Source organism: Cygnus olor, chromosome 23, assembly GCF_009769625.2.
Source record: "Cygnus olor isolate bCygOlo1 chromosome 23, bCygOlo1.pri.v2, whole genome shotgun sequence".
Classification (NCBI taxonomy): domain Eukaryota; kingdom Metazoa; phylum Chordata; class Aves; order Anseriformes; family Anatidae; genus Cygnus; species Cygnus olor.
The window spans coordinates 274150-300077 of NC_049191.1; the positions used below are offsets into that span (position 1 = coordinate 274150).

Sequence of the window (25928 nt, forward strand, 5' to 3'; positions counted from 1 at the left end):
AGCCAGCGGCTCCCCCGGGCCGCGCTGCCCGCGGAGCTCCGGGGCCCCGGGCGCGGCCGCCCCGCGCTCGGCAGCGAGTTTCTCCCGAGCCGAACAAAATAAATCCGCGGTTCGCCACGGCCGGGGCCGTGCGGCGGACAAACCCTCGGCACGCGGAAGCCCCTCGCTACTTCTTACCCCCCGGTTTAGCTCATTTTCCCTTTCCCCATCCGTGTTTTGGTTTGTGTTTTTTTTTTCGGTTTTCCTCGGGGACTCGGTTTGTTTTTGGTTTTGGTTTGCCTTTGAGGGGGCTTGAGGGGAGCGAAACCGTAGGGCAGGTTAGCTCAGACCGCAGTTAAGCTCAGCCTAAAATCCTTTCGTCCTGCCCTAGGTTGTAGCCCTCGGAGATGTACCTGATGGGACGGTGGTAACAGTGATGGCAGGGAATGATGAAAACTACTCTGCAGAGCTCCGCAATGCCTCCGCCGTGATGAAAAACCAAGTAGCAAGATTTAACGATCTCAGATTTGTTGGGAGAAGCGGCAGGGGTAGGTATCGGCCAGGAAATGGTTGGCCTTCTTATTCTTTTTTTATTTTCTCTAAGAAAAGCAAAAGTTTATTTTACTTTAACGGCATATTTCTCGTGAGCCAATGGAGGTGGTTTTGCTGCTGCGGGCTGGGCTTGTCGGGCAGGGAGGAAACCTCCAGCACCGAAGTGGTTCCTGAGTGGGCCGTGGGCAGTGGGGCAGTTGGAGGGATGTGGTAGCATCCCTGGCTGCTCCCCGCAGAGCAGATCTGGTGGTGGCTTTGCTCTGCTCCTCCCTGGGGTTTTTCTCTGCCGAGACATCAGGCACAGGTGGTGCAGGAAAAGAAACCTTTTTGTAAAACCAATGTGGTGTTGTAATGCAACCCCTCTCAGGTGCATGTGTTTCACTCAAAAGTGTGCACGCATGGGCTGGTAGGCAGCCCCAGCCCAAGTACTTCTAAATTTATGGAGAGTCTTCTCGGAGAGATAAGGCAGACAGGTGACTCTGCTGGAGCCTGGGTCCCCTCTGCAGTCAGAGGCAGGTGGATGTACTTGGGGTCTGATGAGGCAATAATCCACCTTTTTGCTAGCTGTTAAAGGGTGCAAATCAAATGTTTGAAGTTCTTATTAGAAGAATAATCCAGTGCTCTGCATGGAGTAGGTGCGGTGAGTAGGGTTGCAGAGAGATTCATTCAAATCCCTGTGGGCAATACTGCCACCAGGGATGTGGGAGCTGGGGCAGTTGCAGGTCTGAGCCACTTTTGGGGAAGATGCATTTGTTTTTCCCTATGCTTGCTGCATGGGAAACTAGAACAGAAATTTTACCTTCTGTCTCTAGAGACTGGCTCTGTCATTTATCCTTAAACCGATCGCAGTACTGGCTTTTTGAAAACAAATCATCAAAGAAATCAGTCCCCGCTATCTGAGAAAAGCAGAACAAATCCCCTGAAAATACTGAGAGCCAGTGGGTGTTGAGAGGAGATCCCTGTGTGCCTTTTACTCCTGCATGATTCCTCACAGCCGCATTTTACCTGAATTTCAAATAGTATAAATAGAATTTCAGCATTTTGTCACCAATAAACACTACAGACTAAACCACTTAATTGTTAATTTTTTAAAAAAATATATTTTAAATAGACATATGATAGCATTTTCTCAGTCTTTGAATGTATACATACAATGTCAGATGTATTTTGACTTCTCTGCATTAATTAAAAGCAGTGATGTTAGGAATTATTTGCATGTAATAACTGTTTACTTGTTCCTCTTTATGAAACTTGAATAGTTTACATTCTTTCATACATTTCCTTTTTCCTGTTGGCTCCTTCTCCAAATTGCAGTTTCTTTAAAACTCTCCACTTAACTGGTTGCAGGTTGATGGATGGAAAATGTTTTTCTTTTATGAATTAAGCTTTCATTTCTGTAATCAATTATTCTCTTAGGCTCTTTTCTTTCTGTTTTTTTCATTCTCCTTACACAAATTTCTAAACTGAATGCAACCCAATCTCAACGTGACTCTTGAATTCATTATTAACTTTCCTCCTGCAATTCCAAGCTCTGAATTAACAGTAGTTTACAGTCTACTGAAAGTGGCTGGGTGAATCGTCTCCTTCCTCCAGCAGAGTCCTGGCAAATGCTCATTACAGCAGTGGAAACACCTCTGCTGCCTCTAACAGGCTTTGGAGCCAGCAAGAAGTTTTAACTCAAGTGCGAATTTCTTTACCTATTCTTATGGGATGAGGCTTTGTAGTGTTTGCACAGACCTAACTCCAGTAGGGCTCCCTGGTGCTGTGTGAAAGAGGCACAGTAGGGTTTTCCTGCAGCTTGAAGCGTGTGCTTAGTTCCCTGTGCATGGCTGTGCTTTCTCAGCAAGGGGCTCCTTGAGGTGTATTTAGTGCTAAAAATCGTTTAAATTGAATTTTTATTCTGGGCGCCACACTTAATTTCTCTTGTTTTGTTTTAATCTCAACGTCCAGTGTTGGTTTTGTTAATTCTGGTGGAAATCTGAATTTGCTGCAAAATATTTTGTTGGAACAAAGTTCTGTGTGTGTAAAAGCTTGTGTAAATATGGTGTGTGTACGTGTGCACTTGTAAGCACGCACAGCCTGTGTCCACCGACTAACAGCAAGTAAGTGTGCCTGAGCTGCAGGAGAATCGGAACCAGCGAGGCTCTTGTTTTGAAAACAGGAGCTGAAGTGGTTCAGAGCCGGCCACTTCTGTTCCTATCGTGTGGGTCACCCAGCACTGTGAGCCGCCCGGGGGCGGGGGGAAAAGCAGGTTCTTACCTCCCCCTCTCCAAAATTACCGTCCCCGTGTGCAGGACGAAGGGAGGGGAAAAGGGCCGCGTCCCCGGCCTCTCTCGAATAAAGATTTCTGCTCATATTTCACCATAGAAAATGAAAGCCGAGGGCAAGGGGATGCTGCAGTGTGCGTTGCTCTCCCGGCCAGGGAACATCCCCACGGAGCATCTCCCGGAGCTGCGGGTGCTACCCGGACCCACGGAGGGAGCCGGGCTTCTTCCCGAGCTGCCGGCGAGCGGCTGCTGCCGCCCGGGCGCTGGGGCCGGGGAGCGGTGGGAAGGAGTAACCACAGCCCGGCTTCCCGAGAAGGCGGGAAATGAGTAAAAATGCTGCTGAGTAATAATTGTCATTTTCAACTCATGGGAGGATTTTTGAGAGCTGTTAGAGACGCAAAATGTCATGGCCGGCTCCGCTCTGCAGCCATCCTCCCTGGGGACGCTGCTCCCCGCGCAGAGGTGTTTGTATCTGCGGTGAGCAGGGAGTGAAACCGAAAGGCAGGGGAATTGTCGCTTGGAAAAGAAAAATAATTAAAATTAAAAAAAAAAAATCACACCCAGTAGAAAGTAGCGGCGCTGAGCACGGAGCTGTGAGCTCCGCTCAGCCCCTGCTGGGTGCCCAGGGTGCTCCCCACGCCGGCCGTGCTGCCTGCTCCCACCGCGCTGCGCTCGCACGCGAACAAAAGGGCGCTCTCTCTCCCATTGCCTTTCTTCCCGTGAAATAGCTTCCTAAATAACTTCTTCTAATAATCCTCATCTGCGCACTCGGTTTCTGCAGACGTTTTGCTAACAAATACTCTGCTTGTGTCGGTTGTTTTTATGTGAACGCAGTCAACGGGAGCTTCCGTGCTCCGGAGGCTGTGGCAGCGTGGCTCTTTGGTGCAGGTTGGCAGCGAGGCTGCTTCATTGGGGGTTACATTTTCATTTGAGAGGGTAAAAAAAAAAAAATCCCTCTTGTGTAGAGAATGAGCTGAAGGGTTGTGCACCGTCTGGTCTAATTTTGAAAGCTGAAGTCGGCATGGATTGTTTTCTGGCTTTCACAAATCCTTCTTGCCGTCTGCTTTAAAGCCAGCCCTACACACACACACACACACACCCAACACTCCTGTAGAGAAACTTCCCACCTGAGATAACTGCTCAGTGTTCTCTGCAGGAGATCATTTATTTTTCTATTTATTCTTTTTTCTTTTCTTGCCTAGCTGTATAAATACAATAAATTATTTTTGCTATAGGCACTCTCAGATCCACCCTTATAAACAGATGGTGGTTGGGATCTAGAAAACTCTAACCCGGGGAAGAGGGAGAGGAGGCTGTTTCTTGCTGCTCGGTGGAGGTGTTTGTGAGTGAAGCGAAGGCTGGAGGAGCTCGGGGGCGATTGGGCAGGCACTTCAGGGCGATTTCTGCTGGGTTTTCTGCCTCTCACATACTGCCTGCCTTTGAAATCCCGCGGCTATTGCTCTTGGGGGATCGGCTGGCGCGGTTCCCTTGCACACACACGCAGCCCCCCCTTTACCCGCGGAACTCCCAAACGCTGCGGGGATGCCCCGGGAGGGGGCGGGAGAGCCGAGGCCCTTTCAGGAGAAGCCGGCGCTGCCGAGCCCTGCGCCTGGCGGTGGTGTCCCCGACCCGCCAGCAACGGGCAGAGGTCTGCGAGCAGGTGCTGCGGGGGGAGCGGGGGCCGGGCCGGGGGCGTGCTGCTGCTGCTTCCCTCTCTGCATGGGGAGAAAATGCCCTCTGCGATGCCAGAAGCATTTGGGGGTTGCAAATGGAAACGTGTTCCACCAGAAAATGTCACTGTTGTGCTCTTGCAAACTTTGGGTTTGGAGAGCTTTTCACCACCTACCTCCCTGCCCCCCACTTTTTTTTTTTTTCCAATAATTAAAAAAAAAAAGTGAAAAGCTTGGTGCGTCAAAAGCATCACTGAAAGCCCACCATGATGATGTATGAAATCTTTTTCTGGCAGCGTGTTCCTGGTCTCCATTTGGGGTTGGGGGTACGGGAACAAAGGGACAGTGCCCCCAGTCCATGGGGCCACGCGTGTGGTGGCCAGCTCTGGTGCACAAAGCTGGGCATATTTGGTGCAGGCTTTGCAGTTTCCAATTTCTGCTGCAGCCTGGCATGAGCACATGTGGGCTGTGTGCCACAGGTGCCCCCATGGCCAAGAGCCCAGTGTAGCTCCCCTCCAAACCTACCTGTGTAGGTGCTTCTGCAGGGCCACAGCCACCAGTTTTACCCAGCAAATACCATCATCCATCACGTCTAAACTGATGTGATCTTGTCTGACTGTTCCTCTAGGAGTATTCCGTGGGTGCCAGGACTCAAATCTGGCCCTTGCAGAGAGGATCCAGTGTCCAGTGCTGCATTTTGGGGCTGGATTCCCATGGGAAAAAGGGAAATGTCCAAACAGGGAAGCAACAGGAAGCTGCTGTGGGCAGAGGGGTCGATACTGGGAGAGGGGAGGGGAAGGGGGAAAAGTGACTTTTCTGTCCAGGAAGGTTCAGGCTCCTGCTCTGAACCAGGTCCAAGTCTGTCTTCGCTGCAGCCAGTTGAACCCCAGCGGGAGATGGTCGAGCTTTGTCTTGACAATAATGTCTCATAAAATTAACTGATATGTGTGCCGGAGTTTGGTGTATGTAGATATTTGTGTCTGAGTTTTCTCCAGCAGGAGCAATTTACCCTCAAAGGAGCTGAACCTATGTGAATATCCTTTTTTCTCTCCCCCCCTCCCTTAGGAAAAAGCTTTACCCTGACGATCACAGTGTTCACCAACCCCACCCAAGTCGCTACCTATCACCGAGCCATTAAAGTGACTGTAGACGGACCCCGGGAGCCACGAAGTAAGTTATGTTTTATTTGGCTGCTGCTGAGCAGTGTTGGGGGCTGTCACAGGGGGCTGAACTTTCCCTGGCCATGTGGATGAAGGATGCCTCTGCAGCTGGGGCAGCTGCCTTTCACAGTGCACAGAGCAAAGACGACAGTGTGGTCAGGCAAACCCCAGGAGCGCGCCTGGATTGTCTTCGTTTTCTTTTTCTCCATGGAGCACCACGTGTGTCCTGCCTGCTGCTTGTTCCCTCTTGTTGTGCTCCATGTCCCCTCAAGGTCTGTGCGGTTGTACAGCCCTGCTCCTCGTGGCACTTGGGATGCAGTAGAAATTACGAGGGCTCAACCCTGGGGGTGTGCAACGCATTTTGGGGTGGGGGGAGTTATGAAGCTGGAGATGCTGTGCCCTGCTTCAGAGGCTGAATTTCTGATTAATAACGTTTGCAGGTTTCCCCTGCTCTGTGCTTCTATTTGCCTGTCTGTCCACGTGGGCCCAGGAGAACTCACAGGGCACCTTCCCCTTCTGTTTGTTGGCAGTTTCACTTTCAGGTTGTCAAAGCCTCTGTCTGGTAGTGGCCGCTGATGGAGGCTGCGTTGCTTTAGAAAACCAAGCAGATGATTCAACTACAGAACCATCTTTCTGTTGTGATCAAGAAGGGTCTTTTGGATATAGCAGGGCTGGCAGTGTCTCTGCAATGGCAGCTGCAGACTGGCTGCGCTTGGTTGATTTTTGGAGTTGGGGTGGTTTAAGTTCATCTTGGAGTACCTCTCCTATGATTAGAGGGGATTGGGGAAATGCTCCAATAATGTCAGCAGGAGGAGTTTCCCTCTTCCTTGAGTACTTGCTTGGTGGGGTCCCAGGGCCTCATTTCCAGCCCTCTGTTGCTGTCCTTCTGCTCCAGCTCTGCCTTCCTGCATGCTCAGCACCACCCTGGGGACTATAAAGCAGAGTTTGTTCGCTTAGCATGTAAAGCCATCAGTGCCCAAATTTAAGGGAAACAGTTTGATCCTTCTAAATATGCTTTAGAAAATATTTTCTGTTGATGCTGTCACTGGGCCATCAGCACCCCTTGATGTCAGGCCAGGTCAAGGCTGTTACCTCTGCAAGACAGTTTTATTTGCCTTGTTTTTTGTTGATTTTTTTTTGGTCCCCTTTTTATTTTTTTCTTTTTTTTTTATTTTTTAATGTTGGAGCTTGGGGTGTTAGAAGCTTTATATAAGCCTGTTGGGCTGCTGGTCTGGAGTGCTTGTTTGCAGAGCCAGTGCCTAGGCACTGCAATGTTGTGGGTTTTTTGGTGTTTTTTTTTTTTTTAAAACCATAAGCATAAGGCATGTCCCTGTTACAGTGCTGTGGCAGTGGAGAGCAAACATGGGTCATGGTGGGCACTGCAAACACCTGGGAATGGGCAACCAAGGCTGGGAGGGGGAAAGCAGGCAGGGTTTGGGCAGGGAGTTGCACAACTGTTCCATGTCAGGAATAGAAACCAGGTCTCCTGACTCCTGGCTCAGCCCCTTGTCTGCTGCATCAGATCGCCTTTCTAATAATAATAATCATCATCACCATCATAGGGAATATATAAATAATAATACAAGGCAAGATAGTTACTACTCTTAGCGTTTGGTTTGCTCTGACTTCACCAACGTTCAGCACTTGCCAAAACCAAGCTGAGTCATACCCACTCCTCCTTTTGAATTTCAACATGTTGGTTGATCATTACTGATCTTTAATTTAAACTTTCCGATACGGAGGCACAGGATTTGTAGCTAGGCAGGGAGCTGTGGGTTTGAGCCATGGACACTCCTGGCCTTGGTGCCATGCCTTCATTTTGCACAATTAGCTAAAACCTGAGGATGGAGCAGCTGGCCCTGACTCTTGCTTGCTTGCCTGAGGGATGCTGTCCTGGCATGCAAGGTCAGCAGTTTGCTGCTTTTTTTCTGATTTGTGTACCTCATAATGTTTGTGCTGAAGATTTAGGCTCTTTAAAGAACTCTGTGTAGTATTTATTTGTTGCTTATTCCGTTGTCTTGTATGGACCCTAAAGGTCAATCTTTTTCCTCATCCCAGTACTTCCCCCCCCGACAAATCCTATAAATTGCTGATCTGAAGAGTTTAAACCTAAGCTGTAGTTCTTCTGCTTTTTGCAGATGGTCATAGGTTTGTTGGCTGTAAAGGTCATATTTGTAAGCCCTGGGTCAAACTGGGAATTCATTCATGTCTTGTGAAAATACAGTCTTACACTGTATGGGAAAAATTAAAAAAAAAAAGTTCTCGCCTTTGTCATACTTCGTTGGTTTTCATTTTCTAATTAATCTGAAATTTAAAAAAATAAAACTACATTTGTCCCTGCCTCTCCCTGCACTCCTGTCCCTGCAGAAATCCTGGCTGTAAAACGATGTTGGCCCACCTGGTCACGGAAACCAAAGGTGGTTTTCCTGGCTAACCTGCCACTGGGTGGCTCTCCGGGATAGCACCCCTGGGAGCGCCTGGCACCTGCTGACCTGGGAAGGGAGCTGGTAAGGCTCCGGTAACAACCATCTCTGGCCATGCACGATAGCTCGTGCTCCCTTCCCCTGCTTGGTTTTGGGAGGTGAGAACTGCCAGCAGGACTTGCAATTATTTTTATACATGCATGGATATTACATAGGCGCTTTTATAGATGTAAATATATATGTAAAAATATTTTTCCCCTTCTTGGCTGCCCTGTTGCAAATGAGAAGGATGTGGTGCGTGGTGGCTCCTCTTGTGCATGACTGGCGTTGGCTGGTGCTGGAGGCTGGACACGGCTGGGGAGGGGCTGGTGTGATCATGCGGAAAAGTATCCTTCATACGGAAAGAATTGGCCGTTTGTCTTGGTATCATGGGAAAGCCCTGGGCATCATCTTCTCAGATGCGGTGAAATTCCTCCAGCGAACGTTCTCGTGGGGTTTTTGGCCAGAAACGCGGCTCTGCTCCACGCCCCACCTCTGAGCTTCCCATTCATCTTCCACCCCTGTCCCATCACTTCATCTCAGCCCTTGAGCAAGTCTTTTAACTAAAGCTTTGCCCAGAAAACATCTGAGGAGTTTGAAATCAAGTTGAGTTGGGTGAGAAATTGCAGGGACCCGGGTTGCAGCCAGAGCCCATTGCGGGGCCAGTGGTTAAAACCCGGATGAGGAGACTGGGAGAGCCAGACCGATGTGTTGAAGACACCCAGATGTGCTTGTTTGGAGGACCCATGGCAAAACTGTGGGTTATAGCCCACAGCAAAGTGAAGAGTAGGGTTGTGCTGTGCACAGGGCTGGTAGCAGTGGTGGCTTTGGTCAAGTGCTCATGTTGGCTGTGGTTCATGAGCATCTCCTGAAAGCCATGATGCAGGCTTGCTCCCAAGTGCCCTGCTCACTCATTCGATTTTTTTTTTCTCTGCTTCATTGTGGGTTAGATCTGGAGAGATCAAGGACACTCTTTCAAGTTGACACCTTAGCTCTAAACAAATGGTGCATTGGGTGCCAAGTGTTGACATACTTTGTACAAACAGGAAGTAATAAAATATCTGAACTTCCTGTGGAATTTCCTTCTCCCCCCTCCCTTCTCTGCAGTTCTTTATTTAGCAAAAACCCGACTTAGTTGAGCTGCAATCCTTGTGCAGTCTCTCGCATCCATGTCTGCTTGCAAAATAATCCACAGAAGGCAGAACATGGAAAAATGAATAGCTGGAAGCTATACAGTGATGTTTAGTCTGTGCTTGGATAAATGAGAGCAACTCCAGGGCCTCCCCCCTCACACCTACCTGTTGGGTGCCTTCCCCTTCCTTTCCTACAGCTCTTCCCTCTTGCCTTCTGTCACTTCTTATCAACCCTTTTCACTTGCTGTCCTCCTCCCAGCTCATCCCTTGCAGCAATAGCTGTTTACTGTCCATCTCCTGAGAACTCTTGTGCAAAGTCCTTCTTTTTTCCTTCAGTGTCTTTAACTTGCTCTGACTTTTCTTGCTGCTGTTCAGTCTTCCTTAACCTCTCTGTATAAAGCCCTTTAGCCCTTAACCCCTTGTTTCTTGTTTCCACCCCATCCTTGCTGTCCTGGCCGCTGTGAGGAGCAAAGGGCACCACTGCAGATGTGATCACCCATCCATAACCCTTGTGGGGCAGCATGTATATACCCAGCTGTGTTTGCTGGGGGTGAAAACCACCCCCCTGGCCATGAGTGGGCGTTGAGCCCTGAGTGTGGGTGCTGTGGAGGTGGGAAGGGTGCAGGGCAGCTGTGCCAGGATGTCCAGGGCCCTCTCTGCTCATGTGGTGAGGGCCTGGACCGCTTGGAGTACAAGGTCTGTTCCTGAGGTTCAGTGCTGGGCAAGTTGTACACAGAGCTGGCTTTTTCCCCCGTCACTGTCCCCAACAAAAAAGCATGTGGAAGAGGGAGCAGGCACGGGGCAGAGGCACCAGCACAGACCCGCTTGCTTTTACACTGTGGCTTTTACACTTCTGTCCTGGGCGGGTAATGGAAAGGAGGATGAGGGCAGGAGGGGCTGTACCTTGGTTTTCCATGCCCGAGGAGTGGGGTGGCAGCGGGGTTCCTGCCTTCCCCTCTCCCCGGCCAACCGACAGGCCATCGCTGCGAGCAGCAAAGCCAGTGCTCATGGACGGTGAGGGCCGCTGGGCTGCGAGTTGGTGTCTGTTGCTTGTTTTGGGTGCGTGTGTTGGAGACTTGGTGCTTTTGGTGATGTCCCTGCTTGGTGTGACCACAGTAAGCATGTCCCTGTGCTGTGTGGTGTCTGCTGGGCTTGGAGTGGGAGGGGACAGATGGATCAGTGCCAGGCTTACCACCACCTAGCAAAAGCATTCAGGCTCCCACTCCCCACCACGTTGGCCCTTCAGGGATTTCCTGGCTGGGCCTATCCTGCACAGGCACGAGGTGTCCCCTCCATGGCCACTTTTCCAAAAGGCTTCTTCCTCACATCCACTGGAAACGCGTGCTGGGAGCAGAGCCCCTGCAGTGGGTGCAGCGTGTGGCTGTGGTTCTGCTGTGCCCTGAGCACCCGTTCCCCCCTCGCGCAGCACGTAGCTGGCGGGTGGAAAGGCTTCTCACCTCCCACGTTTCTGAGTTGTTTCCAAGAACCGCTGGGTTCTGCTTTGATATTTTTAAGAGCCTCGGCTGGGTGAGGGTTTCCCTCTCCGCCTGTCCCCTGTGTGTGATGTCAGTCCAAGCTGTAGCACGGCCATGCATTCTCAGCAGGGAACTCAAGAGTGTGGGGTCTGCAGAGGGTAGGAACCCTCTTTCCTGCAGACAGGAACGCTGTTCCTGTGCAAGGTGTTAATGGTAGCTCTGTCCCTGGGTCAGTGGGTGCAAGGCTACACTCAAGCACCCCATGCATGAGGAGCTCTTGGCTGCAAGCACAGGGGGAGAGAGGAGAAAGACTGGCTGGTAATGCCAGGTGCCCCAAGATCCTCTATAAAAGCATTTCTTCCAGCAGTGCCTGCACTGCCCAGGTGGCAGCTGAGGAGGAGAAAGGGTTGTATCAGCACTTACTTGAGATGATGCATACCTTGCTGTGGCTTCTCTATCCACCTTGAAGCTGCCCTGATAAAAACCAGCGCCCTGAACCACCCCATCCTGCGCTGGACCTGCCAGCCTGGACACACCTTGGCTCCGCTGCCCACACCCCAATCTCACTGCCTCCATCTCGGTTCTCATCCCACGCCCAGCGCCTCTCTGGCCCCGGCACCTCAAACATCGGCGCCTCCACAAACCACCTTGGAAAAGCTTCTTTCTTGCTTTTATTTATTTTTAAATTGCATCTGAATTGATTTTCTTGAATTCTGAGGGTTCTGGGTTTTTTATTCTATTCTCAGTGGATGCTCCAGATTGAAGCAGAGAGAAAAAGGGTGCACAGGGCTGCACTAGTGAGGAAAATGGTTACCCCCCCCAGAACTCCCCGTCCTCATGGCTGCCAACGAGTCTGAGATTTACAGCTAGAAACAGCAAAACATGAAAACCTGTTTTATGCAGGGAAGGGAAAAGAAGTGCAATATTCCACCCCGTTAGTCAGAATAAGCTCTGTAGAGACCCCAGTATGATGGTAATGAATAGAAATCACCAGGTATCTGCTATAAGATGGTGCTGTCCTAATCTGAGCCTCCATTCCTGCCAAATTTGACCTGCAGGCTTAGGACAGGGGGCTGTGAGGCTGAGCACCTAGGGTTTTGCATTTGCTGTGGGCTGTGTTGGGAGGTTTCAGTACTTCAGCTTCTGTGGTTGTGGGGTAGAGTTGGTCTGTGTGTCCCTGCAGCAAGCAGTCTCTGTTCAGCACCAGGTTCGACCCCAAAACCAACTCCACTCCCTGAGCACCTCTGTAGCCCCAGGCACGGTGAGGATTTATTTATTTGAAGACAAAGGCAGTTTGCCCAGACCTGAGGCTGTGCTGCGTGGCAGCTGGGTGAGGCTGAAGAGCTGAGTCAGCCCCTCCGTGCTCTCTGGCGTCTGGGGCTGATGCGAGGGCTGTTGGTGGCGGGGTCTTCCTCGGGGTCCCCAGTGGTGCAACTTGCCAGGCTTGTGTTGGCTTTTGCTGGGATATGGCCATCCTGTGCAAAACTGATTCCTTTACCTGCATCATGGTTTCATGCCTTAATGACTTCAATGCCATAAAAAATACAAAACTGTGTTTAATATATTGTGGTGTTGGTTATTTACTTGCTGACTTCCGGTTTATAATATATCTGGCCAGATTTCTGACTCCATAGTAATTGTAGCAAAGAGCACCTCTTTAGGACTTCCTTCACTTGCACCATTTGGGGGCAAAAAAGAGAAAGATGAAGCAGAAACATTCCAGTTACCTCTAAGAAATTTGGCTGTATGGGGGTTGTACTATGAAGTTAAATGGTCCGTGCATTCACTCATCACATCCTGACCCTGTTGTAAAGCGTGCTTCAGAGAAGGAAATCGCTGGCAGCATCGGGAGAGGAAGAGCTGCTGCCGGCAAACGGGGTGATGCTGGGTGCCTGCCCGCGGGGATGCAGCTCTGCTGCCTGCCTGCCAGCCCAGCGGTGGTTTTGGAAGGCTGATTTCAGGATGTTTTGTCGCGTGGACCTGCACTGCAGAGGGATTTGCATAAATCCACACCACGCTTCCTCCGCAAGGGAAAAAGTGTCAGTTGTCTCATGGTTTCGAAGCAAAATGAGATGCAAGAGGGACCCGCAAGAGCTCTGCAGGGCAGTGCTGCGGGGAGGCTCAGGGAGATGTCGCAGCCCCTGGCTCTGTGAACCTGAGTGGCGGAATAAAACCTGTGGCGTTCCCATTGCAGTGACGCGGGGTGTCAGGATCTGCTGCGTAGCAGACATGGTGTGAGTTAGCAAGGGATAGCTAAAACCAGCTGGGGAGTAGAAGGGAGAGGAATGCAGCCAAGCAGGGTTGGGGGCCAAAAAGGGGCAAGGACAAAGTGATCCTCTATTGCAATCTTACTGCCGGCAGTCTTGGGACCCTGTGGTCTGCAGCTTGCCCAGGGCCATGGCAGTGATGCCCTACGTTTGCTGCGCCTTTTGTCCTCAGAGATGTGATTTTGTCTGGAAAGCCCTTGGAGAAGAGGTAATAAATTATTACAGGGTCTATTGCTTTTCTGCTCGAATTCATACCAGGACTTGGGCTGCGTTGTGCCAGGATTATATGGTTTCAGATCTTTATCTTGGCAGAAAGGGTTTCTCAGGGGGGATGCATGAAACTTGCCTTTGAGATATTTCTGTAATTAAAACCACGATTGTTGCTTAAGTGCTCCCGTGGGGTGATAGTTTGGGGTATTATTAGGGTCTTTTATTTTTTTCCCCTGCTTGTCTTAAGCTAGATATAAATAAACAAATGTTTCCCAGTCTGTCCGGGAACTGTTAAAAAAAAAAAAAAAAGAAAAAAAAAGACCATAAATAAATCAAACCAACAAGATCACTTAAATAAATGACCTCACCACTTCCTGGACAGTCACTTGTTGATTGTAAAATTGCTATCATTTTTTTGTAATTTAAAGTGCAGTGCTTAAACTAGGGTGATTTCCCACTTCTTGAGACCTGTCCCCTTCCCTGGAGAGGAAAAGGAGGAAATCCTGAGTGACAGTTTCTTGCTTCCGTTATTAACTGTTTGCTCTGGATGCACTGCAGTTTGTGAGATGAGCCCTCACAGAAGCCCAGCAGCTGCTCTCTGCACTGGCCCCTGGCACAGGGGTGGTGCTGCCCCGCCCTGGGCATGCTGGGCAGTCACTGGAGAGCTCTCTGGCCTCTGTTCCTGTTCTGCCACACAGATCCTGCCCCACTGGAGGCTCCTACCTGGAGGAGCAGAAGGGGCTTAGAACAGGGCATGAGACCTTCAGAGTGCCATGAAACAAAGCATGCATGTTAAATCCTCAGGAAAATGCGGCGTATCCTAATGTTTTAGTTCTATTGCTGTTTTCTTTACTGTCCCTTAAAGCTGTCGTCATGGGGCACTTGCATGAAGGGCGCCTCCTGCACGGAGACTGGCCTGCTCCATCCCACCCTTCCATGTCCTGTTTGCTCACTGAATGGAGAATAATGAAAAGCCAATGCTTGGCTGGGACAAGGGGCTGGGATGATGGCAGGGCCTTGGTGCCATCACTGCATACCCCGACCAGCGATGCACCTCCCATTCCTGCCCCATCCACCAGGTCCCTTTAATTCACCCTGGTGCACCGTTCACCAGGGGCCAGGCAGGAGGTCAGGGCTGGGGCCAGGGCTGAATCCACACAGCTCAGGTGTGAGACTCTGAGTTCACGCAGGAGTCCTTGCAAATCAGTACTTGCTGTGAAGCAGGGTTTCTCTGTTTGTATTCCCATTGCTAATGTGTTTTGATCCCAGCGGGTGAATTTGAACCCTTTGGTATCTGCTGAGACCGTCCAGGGCACTGTTTTCTTGCAGAGGCAGTTTGGGACCGCTGTTGATACATGCATCGCAAGCAATTATGTTAAACTACCTCCTCCTCTAATTTCTTATAGGTACTGCTATCCAGTTAACCCCTTCTGGGCAGAGACAAGGTGTAGGGGGAGTGAGGGTTCGGCTCCGGGTGGGCAAAAATCACTCGGGAAGAAAAGCAGACGGGCTCTGGGTTTTGGCAGGCCAGGCTGTGCAAGCCTCTGGCCCCACTCGCCCCTTGGCTGGGTACGGAGCTGTCCCGGAGCTCCCCGGCTGCCAGGGGCTCACGGAACCTTCCTCAGCAAGAACAAAGTTTGCTCGGCTGCGCCCAAAGCAGTGGGTTCACGTTGCCTGGTCCTTTGGTGCTATAGCTTGAGGCTGTAATCCCAGCCTTGAAAGAAGTATTAATAGAGCAACCAAAATTACATGGGCTCCAGTAAATTCACTCCTCTAATTATTTTATTTGGTGCATATGGTAAATTCCACCTCTGCTTTTATATCACCCAGTGTATAACAACTTCAAAATCATTTCACTTAAAAATGACCAATATTTTCTAAGCAAAGCAGTATTGGGAGTCAGAACAGGGAAATTATTTTTGCTTGCATTGTACAAAGAATCTTTGTTGAAATTGGTTGCAACACCTCCTGCTTTTGAATGCTTTGGAAAACCCCAGGGCATGATTCTCAGCTGAGTAGGAGAACACACCTGATCCTGGTCTGACTTTGGAAAAAAAAAATCAGAATTGCAGACAAGACATTGATATTGTATTTGGAAGAGATTAAACTGGAGCAAGAGTATCCTCTGGTGAATGGGGCACATCTGGAGAACGAAGTATCATTGAAGGCTACTTCCAGAAGGATGTCAGTGGTGCTTTGGTCTTGTGCGCAGGGGCAAGTTGTGCCAGGTGCTGTACAAATAAATAGCAAAAGAAATTTCTGCGGAATCCAATGGGTGAACCAAGCAGAGCTGTGAAAAGGGATGAGATAGGACAGCATGCATGTGCCAGGACCCCCCCCCCCCCAAAAAAAAAAGAGTATTTGTGACAAGGATGTTGGCAAGCTTTGCTCCTTCACAAGGGGTGTCCCAGCAATTTGTCCTGTATCTTATTTTACCTGTTTGTAAAGTGAATCTAATAACCTGGCGGGTAGTGGGTGACGTGGGAGCACGACGTGTATGTGGAAGCTGTTGTTGGTGAGAATTTGTTGAACTGCAGCTAGGACTGCGTCTTGCAGGTTTATTGATGCATTGCAGCCCCACTCCCCTTGGGCAAGATTTGCAAACTCACGAGGACAGTGCAAAGGGTCGCAGACTGAAAGAGAGGAAAAAAGTCAATGCTAAAAGGCAAGTTTTGTTTCAGGGAAGACAACAGCTAAAGGACCAGAACTATCAAACAAAACCACAAGATCACATCAGATACCAAGGCAGGACACATCTTCGGGAGGGAGAAACGAGGAGCTTATCAGTGCAACCAATCACTTTAATGATGTGGTGGAGGGAGGAAGAAGATTTGACTCAGAATGAGATGAAATTTAGTTCCTAAGACCCTGCTCTTCTGCTGCCAGAGACCAGTCACCTGTTCTGCAATCAGCCAGAGATAAATCATATCCTGCAGCGGAAGGTGCTTAGACATGATTTTGCATTATTTTATCTTACTCTTTCCAGTGAATCTATGCACTGTAGTAGGAGAGGGGAGGGAGGAGCAGCAAAGCAGCAAGCAGAGAGCGGCCCTGGTGCCTCCAAGCCGTTGCACCAAGGATGTTGGCAGTGGGAAGGTGCCCAGCAGCCGAGAGCTGCGCCTCCTTGCTGGGGCTGCTGTTGCTCTCCCAGCTGCACGCCTCCCAAAAGCACATGCGGAGCAGACAGCTCAGCAGCATGGAGAGGTGAGCCTGTGCGTGATCCCACTGCTTCGGCTCTGGAGAAGCAGCGTTGTGCAGAGGACTAGGGGTGCCATGCCAGCAGCATTGCCCTGGGGCTCTCACAGCATTGCATTGTGAGAGCTGGTAAAGCTCGGCAGGAGCTGTAATTATCTGACATACCAGCTGGTCTCTGGAGATGGAGCTCAGGGCTCAGTCCTGGGATTGGGGGATATTAATATTCTAATGCCAGGGCTTCACTCCAGCTCTGTCCTAGGGTAAAGGGGAAATCCAATGCTCAGCACCCTCAACCTTGGGAAAGTTTGGATCTGATCTGGGTTGTGCTGTGTTACTGAGAGCACAGGACTGTCTGGCAAAAGCTCCTATATCCAGTTGTCTGCTGAATGGCCCCACAACGTCAGGTGCATCTCATGTTTGTTAGCTGTAACAGAGCATACTCCTTGCACAGGTTTGAACCCAGCAGATGGTCCTCCCTGTCCAGGGCAGAGTATCCTAACCCGGGTTGCCCAAAGGAATTTGATGTGCTTGCCCTAATGGAACAGGTTATTAGATGGGAAAAACCAGCTATACTGGTACCACGCAGGCCCCATTTCAAGTTGTTAGATAGCAGGCATTAACTCACTGCCTGTTGGAAATTGGCATAAATCCACTGATCTACCTAGTGACAGCTAATATATATATGCACTTGAAAATCTGATCTCAGACTAGACTGAGGCAATACCAGCTGGATGTACCTGAGATTTGTCTGCTTCCTCCCAAGTGCCCAGCCTTGAAATCTTTGAATCAAGGTTTTTGGCTAATTCCATGAGAACTGGATCACAGCCCATAATTGAATTTTGCCTTCCTGGAAATGGGAAGAAATGCAGCAAAGCCAGTGAGGCTGGTAGGTTTTGCACCCTCTTATGAAAGCTGCTGTATTTCCTACAGATGTGCTCTGATCTGCTAGTTTGTGACACGTGTGAAATTTTCAGATCTTCAGTCAAAACCTTTAAAAACCTCCTAATTGGCTCTGCAGTCTCAGAGCCAGATTTTCAGGGGTATTTAAGGATGGAAAAATACAGGAAAGCACTTGCGGGGTTTTTCAGCGAGGCACAAGCAGGCTAAATCCTTAAACCTAATGAATTTTACCCAGTTTGTTGTTGAGACTCCCACCAACTTTACTTGCGCTTTGAAGTACTTTAAATGTCCTTCAAATCTAGAAAGACTCAGTCTTCCTGCTGAAACCCTGGGGGTGGGGAGCCCATGTTCTTCAGGGTCTGTACTGAAGCTGCATCGAAATCTGGATGTGAAGTTCCTTTCAAATTGAATGTGGGCCACAGCTCTTGCATTGCAGGAGCTGTTGGAACTGCTACCCGAGATTTCTGTTTAAATATCCGAGTTAATGCCCTGCTTTGTTTTCCTTCCAGAGGGATGAGTTTTTGGGTCTGCTGGTGTAATAAAAGGCTAGAAGTACAATAGGATTTATCAGAAGCTGCCTGCTTGCACAGCCTCCCACCACAGGGTGGACAGGGAGAGAGGCAGAGGCAAGCAAAGTCAAGGGACTAACCCACAAGTGAGAGGAGATTAAGGGCTTGCAAACCAGCTAATCAATACCAGCCTGCATATAATGAACATCTCTCCCACTGCTGTAGCTTCAGACAGTAAAAACCTACTGTAAATGCAACATATCTCTGTGCTTCCTGCCAGCTGGCCAGGAGCCAGCGTATTTCCTTCAAAAAGAGGGATATTTATTTTCATCCTTTTAGAGGCAGCCAAGTCATCTCAGACCACCACCAGCTAAAAAAGCTTTATAAATTAGCAGCCTTTTTAAAATTCTCTCCCCCACCCCCTTAAATATTATTTTCCTTTCGTTGTTCAAGTCAGTGTAAATCCTCTGCCAGAACATGCGAGCCGAGGCGCATTGCGACACACTCGCCTTTCTCTCAAAGCTGGAGAAAGACAGTAGCGGTAGTGTCTCACGAAAGCCAGAGGAAACCAAAGCAAAGACTCGCCGTGACAGATTCTCTTTCCAAATGGCGTAAGCAGGCTAACTTCAAACATGTGAATAATGAGTTATCTGTGCTTGACTTTGTTCGGCCGCAGAAGAGACAGTTCCTTCTAACACTTTCTTCCTTTCCTCCTGCTCGCTCCTGTGAACTTCTTTGCTTTCAGAAGCGGGCTGAAGTAGCGCTGGCACTTGCTGGCTGCTGCTGCTCTCTGGAGATCAGCAGAGCTCTCCATCCTCTGCAGAGACATCATGCTGGAGTCCTTTCCAGCTGCTGGTGCCGTGAGCAGCCTGGCTCCGCTGCCCTGTCCTCCCTCAGTGGCCATGGGGCTCCACCACGTGCTTCTTGGACGGGCATTTTCCAAGGTGCTTGAGCTGGAGGTGGGGTTCCCGGGAAGACCTGAGGGTCATCCTGCATTGTTGGTGTGCAGAGATGAAACCACCCGACCATCTGTTGTAAGGGACAGGCCTGATGTTCCTGTAACACAGGCCTTTCACATGTGGCTTGTTTCTGGAGAACATGCTGGGACTTGATAGTCTAGCCGAGGCTCAGACCGGGAAAAAATTCAATGCACTGTAGAGGATTGGCATGTCTCTCTGAAGTACCTGTTTTGAGGGCTACAAGAGAGATTTGAAAGGTATTTTGTGCATTGAGATGGAGTTTTATCCACTGGTGACTGCTTTCTTATGGTCTGTTCTCATGGACATGTAGTAACTAAGCCATTAGGCTATGCACGGCATGGCTGCACAGCTGATCCGGGTGTACTTCTCAGCTGGGCTGCTAGGGTTTGAGCAGTGCTGTGGGAGAAGGATGGTGGGAGCTGGCAGCTGTGACAAGCACTGCTTTGAAGGGGGACATGTTGGGGGCCCTGTGGCTGCTGATGGCTCATCTCAAGCTGCTGTGGCATAATCAGAACCCAGGCCCTGTGCCCCGGCCCACACTACTGTCTCCTGGTTCTTGTCTGCTCGACTGTGGAGCTCAGGAAATGATCTGCAAATGTGTGTGTTAATGAACACACACACACACACACAGACAGCCCCGAGCTGAAATGCTCTGCATTTCCTTCGCTCCATCTTGCCGCCAGCGCTTCGCAGCAAGATGTCTGGGGAGGGCCAAGCCACTTCCCACCATCTGCTCTCCCTTCCTTTGGTAGCATGGGGTTATGGCAGGGGACGGGGACGAACGTGACACCCGAATCCCAACCCATCCAGGGCAGAGAGCGTGCTGTGCCAGCTCCCTGCCTCTCCCTGCCGTGACTCCATCTGTGCCTACACGCAGATAAACCAGGGGCCAGGACCCCAGGGGGCTTTTCAAGTTGCCCCAGCACCTGTACTGGGCCAAATCAAATTTGCAAGCTCTTGGAATCTGGTATCATTCAAATCATGAAGTTTCTGGAGCCCCTTTCTACCTTTGGTCAACATTATATTCTGTACCTAAGAAATCTGGGGAAATAAGTGGCTCTTGTTGAGCGCTGTAGACACCCCCTACAGCCTGGAAGCCCCATCCTGGCTTCCATTTCAGAAGCCGTATCAGGTTGCACACTCCTAGAAGGATGAGCAGGGTCTGTTTGGGCTTTGAAAATTTTAATGCAGAAAGCCTGTCTTTAAATCATAGCTTTGAGGACCTGAGCTTCATTGCAGCAGGAAACACCCAAAACTTCCAGTATGCATCTTATTACTGGTTTAAAGTGTAAAATGCTCATTGTCTCTTCCAGCTGGGAAGTGTTCAGTGGGACTGTTTGTTTGCTATGCTGATACAGGTTGTGTTCTTATCCCAGGAGCTGAGGTGATCTGTCAAAATTTACATCTTGTCATACTGAATATCAGAGTTGACTGACTTGGAAACTTGACCTACCTTCAAAACCCACGTTTCATTGACAAGAAGTGTCCAAGGTCAGCAGCCGCCATCGAGTTATAACCATACGGCTGTCGTTTCCATGAACACTGACCTGTGCAAGTTGGTGCTAGTGCAGCTGGCTGCATGGCTGCGGAGGGCAGGAAGCCGCGCGACGGAGCAAGGCGCTTGCACTGGGGCAAACGCAATGCAAAGTCTCCAACACAACAGCAGGTTTTGTACCCAAAAATTCACTGTTCAGGGTGATGAAGACTTCTCAGACAGATTTCTGGGGCTGAGGTCTGGAGCTGTTTGAAGTCGATTGAAAATCCACCCACTGACTTTGTGAGGCTTTGAGTCAGTCCTTGGGTTAAACTAGAAACCACCTTCCTTTTCTCTAAGGTACGAGCTATTGTTCATTTGACGGCGTTGGTTTCCTCTGCATGACAGCTGTGGGTAGATGGGGAAGGGCCTTTAATGAAGCCAACCACTGCAGAAATTAAAAAGCTCAGGTTGTTCTGATGAAAGAAACCCATTAATAGCAATTCTCTCTTGCGTGACAAAGTCTGACGTCCCTAGCTCTCAGTGACAAGCGGCAGGAAGTCCTGGGGAGACAGCCTGTACCAAACAGGGTTGGTAGTCCGCGGAGCTGGTGGTTTTTAACTCGTTTGTTTCCTCATTTCGTATAGCTTAGTGCTGCCCAGCCCCAGCCCCGTTGATGGAGTTATGACACTGCCAGGGCAAACTGGAGATGGCCTGGGAGAGCCAGGAAGGGTCCTGGCCTCACTCCTCCTCTGCTCTGGGTTTCACTCCTAAATGAGACCTAGTCTTTGCTTTGACTTACATTTGCATCAAGTTTTCTACTCTCTTTTTGTCGGAACAGTCCTAGGTTTGGGGGTGGGGGTTGCTGGTAGTTGCTGGGTCTGCCCACAGACCGTCCCCTTTTAAGGGGTGTGAGTACAGCACTGGTATTTACTTGAGGCTTAAAAACCCTGTGGGGCTGTGCCTGTGTTCAGGCAGTGCAGGGACTGGAGCAACCACAGTGCAGCACAGTACAGCCACATGAAGTCCTTGGTTAGGTTGCATAGCTGAGTAATCTTTAAAAGCATTATCAAGATAGACATCACTTGATTTATTTTTCAATATTTTCTCCGTCACATGCTAAACACTACTGCAGGATTGGGTTTCAGCTGAGACAGAGGCAGGGATATTTCCATTAAATTTCTGTACAACTTGGTCTTCGTAGTCCTTTTAGCTTCTCTGCTAAGCCCTACCTGAGAAAACTGTTAAAGGAAAAGCTTTAACCTATTTTTTTTCTTGTGTTCAAACATATATAGAAATAATAAAACGTGGGCCAAAACAAGACACCTCGCTGCACACGCTTTCCCCCTTGGGGAAAATACAAACACCATGTGAGTTGCTGCTTGTGTCTCTCCGAAGGCCCTCAGATAAGACAGAGATGCCTGAAGTCTAGGGGCTCACAAAGATTAGAAGAGATCTTTTATGGTGTTGATTTGAGGTTTCCTTGGTTTACTTCACACAGCAGGGAAAATGCATTTTCAAAATACCATTGGGTTTTGCTTTCTGCTGGGAGTCATTTCATAGCAAGTTCTGCTCTTTGGCATCGGCACGTTCTTGTTGGGGCTGAAGTTTTGCTTGGGAGCAGCCTGGGGATGGTGGAGCTTGGGGCTGGTGCAGCCTCGCAGGGTGCTGGGGTGCAGTGGAGTGGCCCTCCTGGCTGAGCCACCTGGCACCTCCATGAGCAGCCTGGGAGGGTGGCCCCAGCACGAGAGCCAAGCGGAGGCAAGATCAGAAGATACCAGACGCCAGGTTTAAGGAGGGGAAGTCTGGGGACTTTCTGCGACTTTACTATAAACTGACGCTGCGCTCACGCTAAGCAGATGTGAGGGGGGAGGGTTGGGGGGGGCATGCAAGCAAGAGGTGGCTGTGTTTTGTGCCTCTTGAGTGCGGCAGCATTGCTGTTCTTTCTAAAAGCCACGGAGATCTCAGCTGGGTGGGTGCCGGGCCATAGAGCTGATTCTGGTAAGGTGCAGCTCTCAGGAGAGCCTCCCATTTCCTTCCCAGCCCCTCTCTGGCCTCCCTGCCAGCCTGCACACTTCTGGTGCCCTGAGCTCTGTGCTTGGCTATGCCGGGATCAGGTGTTTGCCACCTTGCGGAGGTCCTTTTGTGACTGGCATAAAGAGCCAGGGGCACTGCGTGGCTGCCTGGCTGCAGCAGGTGAGGAATGACGGAAACCCAAGGGCTGAACCCAGCACTGGTTCAGAACGTAAAGCTGAGGCAGCTCCGGCCTCGCTGGAGGCCCTCCAGCTTTGTGCGGGTGTAACTGAGACTGGAATCCGGCCCAGAGAGAGTGAAGCCGTTCAGTGATGATTAATATAGTAAAATGCGAAAGTTATGTATCAAGTGTATTTCATGCGCCTCTTGCCTCAGGCCAATTAGCATAAATTTAATAATTATTGCCCTGTTCCAGCAGCTGCTACCTAAGAAGCTGGGAGTGTTTTACAAATGCTCATTAGCTGCTGCCCTGCCTCAGGGAGGTAGGTGAATAGTCTCCCCATTTTACAGGCTTAGGAGAAGAGGAGTGGAGAAGCAAAGTGACACATCTGAGGTGCAGTGCCATGGGAGGGCTGTTCCCGGCCCCTGCAGCCCCCTTGGCTCTGGCCACGTAGGCTGGGCAGAGCCAGGCAGGGGTCTGCAGAAAGACAAGAGTTTGCCCTGGATGCCCTGAGCAAATGCTGTAGAAAATATTTAAAATGCAGCATTTCCCTTGCTGGCTCCCCAGCCACAGCAGTGCCAGGAGAGAGGCCTTCTCCCACTCACGTGTGTCCCCCATCTCTTTGGGAGCAGACGAGGGGGGCGCAGGCTGGTGGCTCGGGAATGGCACACGGAGCCTGTCTCCAGGCCCCCACCGCATATCAGCCCGGCCAGGCCGCCACGAGGACCGGGGCTGCTGTGCTGATGCTGTGCTTAACAGAACACTTCAGCCAAAGGGGAGCTGAGCAGACACCAGCCTCTCTTATCGTGTTCCAGGGCACAGGCAAAAGCTGGAAGACCAAACCAAACCCTTCGCTGACCGCTACGGGGAGCTGGAACGGCTGCGCCAGTCCATGAGAGTCACCCCGACGACACCCAGCCCTCGCGGATCTCTCAGCACCCCAAGCCACTTCGGGTCACAGGCCCAGACTCCAATACAAGGTACCAGCCTGGCGTCGTGCAGCCGGGACAGCCGCAGGGCTCAGGGATTGAGCCGGGGCGGGTGGGACCGGGATCTTGTCACCAGAAGCTTTCTTGCACCTGCTGAGTAAGCAGACGTCTGCTGAATTGTAAACCCAGGAGATTTCACTGAGTGCACCATTAGGTATGGGGTCTGAGGTAAAACTGAGGAGTTTCAATAGGAATGCAAGGGAGAGCTAGGCATGCTTTGAATTCGGTAGCTTCTTTGATATGAAGGCACCCGCGCAGACAGTTAAGCATCAGCAAGAAAAGGGTGTATTGTACTTTACATGGTAATCCAAGTGGTTTCTTATCTTGTTGCATTGTGTTTATGCCAAGTCTGGTGATCCATCACCTAACTCCAGCATAATTCCCCACATGTATGCACACCTGCATGGGCGCACGCGTGTGCACACACAGGCTTTGCTCTTCCCATATTTGCAATCAGCATAGCTGAGCCCTCGGGCACTCCCTGTGAGTCTGCATAGCCACTTGTTGCCAGGACAGTGGTAGGAACTGCCACTAGTCCTTTGGAGAGTTACCTGTGAGAGGTCAGTCTGCTAATCCCCTGCATTTGAATTTCATCCCCCAAATAGGCATTGCATTTGAAAATATCCAGCTGTCTTGCAACTCCCTGCTTGCTGCACTTCTCAGCAAAGCCAGACACTACCATGATGTATTAAGAGAGTCTGTTCTCCCATCTGCGCATTGCCCATGATCCTTTCCCATGCGTTTTTAATCTTGGTGTTGTTTTCCTTTGAAAATCAGCAGAAGTACTAACAGAGACTTAACAGATATTAATTAAGCAGTCTGTATTTTGAGTTTTGGTGAAAAGTTGTGCCTCTTGGAAGGTTTTGGGCTGAAAAGTTTCAAAAGCTTTTATGCTGCGTTTTCAGAAGTGATGTAGATGTTTGAAAACCTCAATGTCATTGGCAAAGGAGGGTGTCTCAGGCACAAAAACATGTTTGAAAACGTTACCAAACTGTAAAAGCTACCACACTCCTCCCAACCCAAAATTACAGTGAAAGCTTAATTTATTTCTCATTGAAATGCAAATCTTTATGCTTGGAATTTTCATTGATATTAGCACAGTTTATGAGAAGAACATAGGCATTTTGTGTAGGATCATCATTTGATTTCTGTTTTTTAAAAGGAGAGAGAGAGTTTTATGGACTCGACTCATTGGCTGTACAATAAAAAGAGTCTTGGAAGGGGGGAATGCATATTTTAAATTAGCACAGTCCCCTGTAGCGCCAGAAACCCAAAGAGTGTCATTTGGAGCAAAGAGTCAGGTGATGACACAAATTCAAAAAGAAAAATGAAACTGGCCACAAGTTACTGCCTGTGCCAAATTCCCAAATGTCAAGTGACAGCAGGAGTGGGGAGACACAAAATTAGCCATCTGAAATCATTCCTGCGGAGTAAATCCAAAGTACCAGGAATGCTGCAAAATGCAGTTTGTGCACGCTCTGCTCTTGGCTCTGTTGTTTCCAAGTTGGAGGAACTGTCTTAAAATTACTGTGGGTTCTTACCAGTGTAACTGGGAGCAGAATCAACTTAGTAACTTTAATCCCAACTGTGTCCTTTTGACACAACTCTAACTATAACCAATAATAATAATAAAACCCTTTCTCTCTCACACACACAGCTTATTCACAAAGATCATAATTTTTACCCAAGCAAGTGGAGCCTAACCCATGCCAAGAATAACATGAGAGTTAACAGGCCTGTAATTCTCACGACTTGGCACATTCTTAGGTAACACACATGAGAAGCCGATTAGCAAAAGCATAACGAGATACCGGTTAGGAGGGACGAATGGGGCAGGCTGGAGTTCACCCATCCCCACTGCCCCTCACCTGGGTTCTTTGAGCCTTAATGTCCTCAGTGTCCTCGCACCCCCGTGCAGGGGGGGCAGCTCTCCGTCCGTCAACCAACTTGCTGGTGTTGGTTGGCCTCCCAGTTCTGCTGACCTAGCGGTTTGCATGAGTGCTTCCTAATCCGCTTCTGGCAAAACCTGGCCAGTGAGCTGGGATGCCCAGAAACAGCCTCAGCCACCGAGGGGGGAATCAGGCACCTCAGCTCCTTGAGCTCAGTGCCTGGAGTTTGTTCTTTGTAGCAGACAGGAATGTAGGAGATAGGATTCCTCTTTCAGAGGAATTAGGGTCCTTTGGAGATTCATTTGCTCTGGATATGTCCGATCTTTCCACCCTAGGAGTGAAGCCCATGTGGCCACAGTGGAGATCACAGCAAGGACAGTGGTGTAAATGGAAGAGGAATCTGGCCCTCAGCCATTTGCAGGAATTTCAGTAAAGCAGCCCCTGGAGGTTATAAATAGCCCCCATGTAAAATGATCATCCTGAGGTTAAATGGTCTCAAACCAAAAACCTCCTGGTAAGAGAAAACCAATCATTTCTGAAGGGCATGCCAGGAAGCACAGGAGGAGAGTGTGCTCAGTGCTTCGGCTGAGCGGGTCAGATTCTGCTCTCGCACTGGTTTCCCG

At 49.8% G+C, this 25928-nt stretch overlaps 1 protein-coding gene across 2 annotated transcripts in view; it reads left to right on the plus strand.

Annotated features, from left to right (window-relative positions):
- The window catches only part of RUNX3 (RUNX family transcription factor 3), a 59840-nt gene that overhangs the window by 22208 nt on the left and 11704 nt on the right, over positions 1–25928 (plus strand). The window contains exons 3-5 of one of the 2 annotated variants that reach the window (XM_040534820.1): positions 371–527; positions 5534–5638; positions 23243–23407. In XM_040534820.1, the coding sequence (XP_040390754.1) occupies positions 371–527; positions 5534–5638; positions 23243–23407 (427 nt within the window). The remainder of the gene's footprint in view (positions 1–370; positions 528–5533; positions 5639–23242; positions 23408–25928) is intronic. The other variant, XM_040534821.1, reaches the window with a different exon arrangement.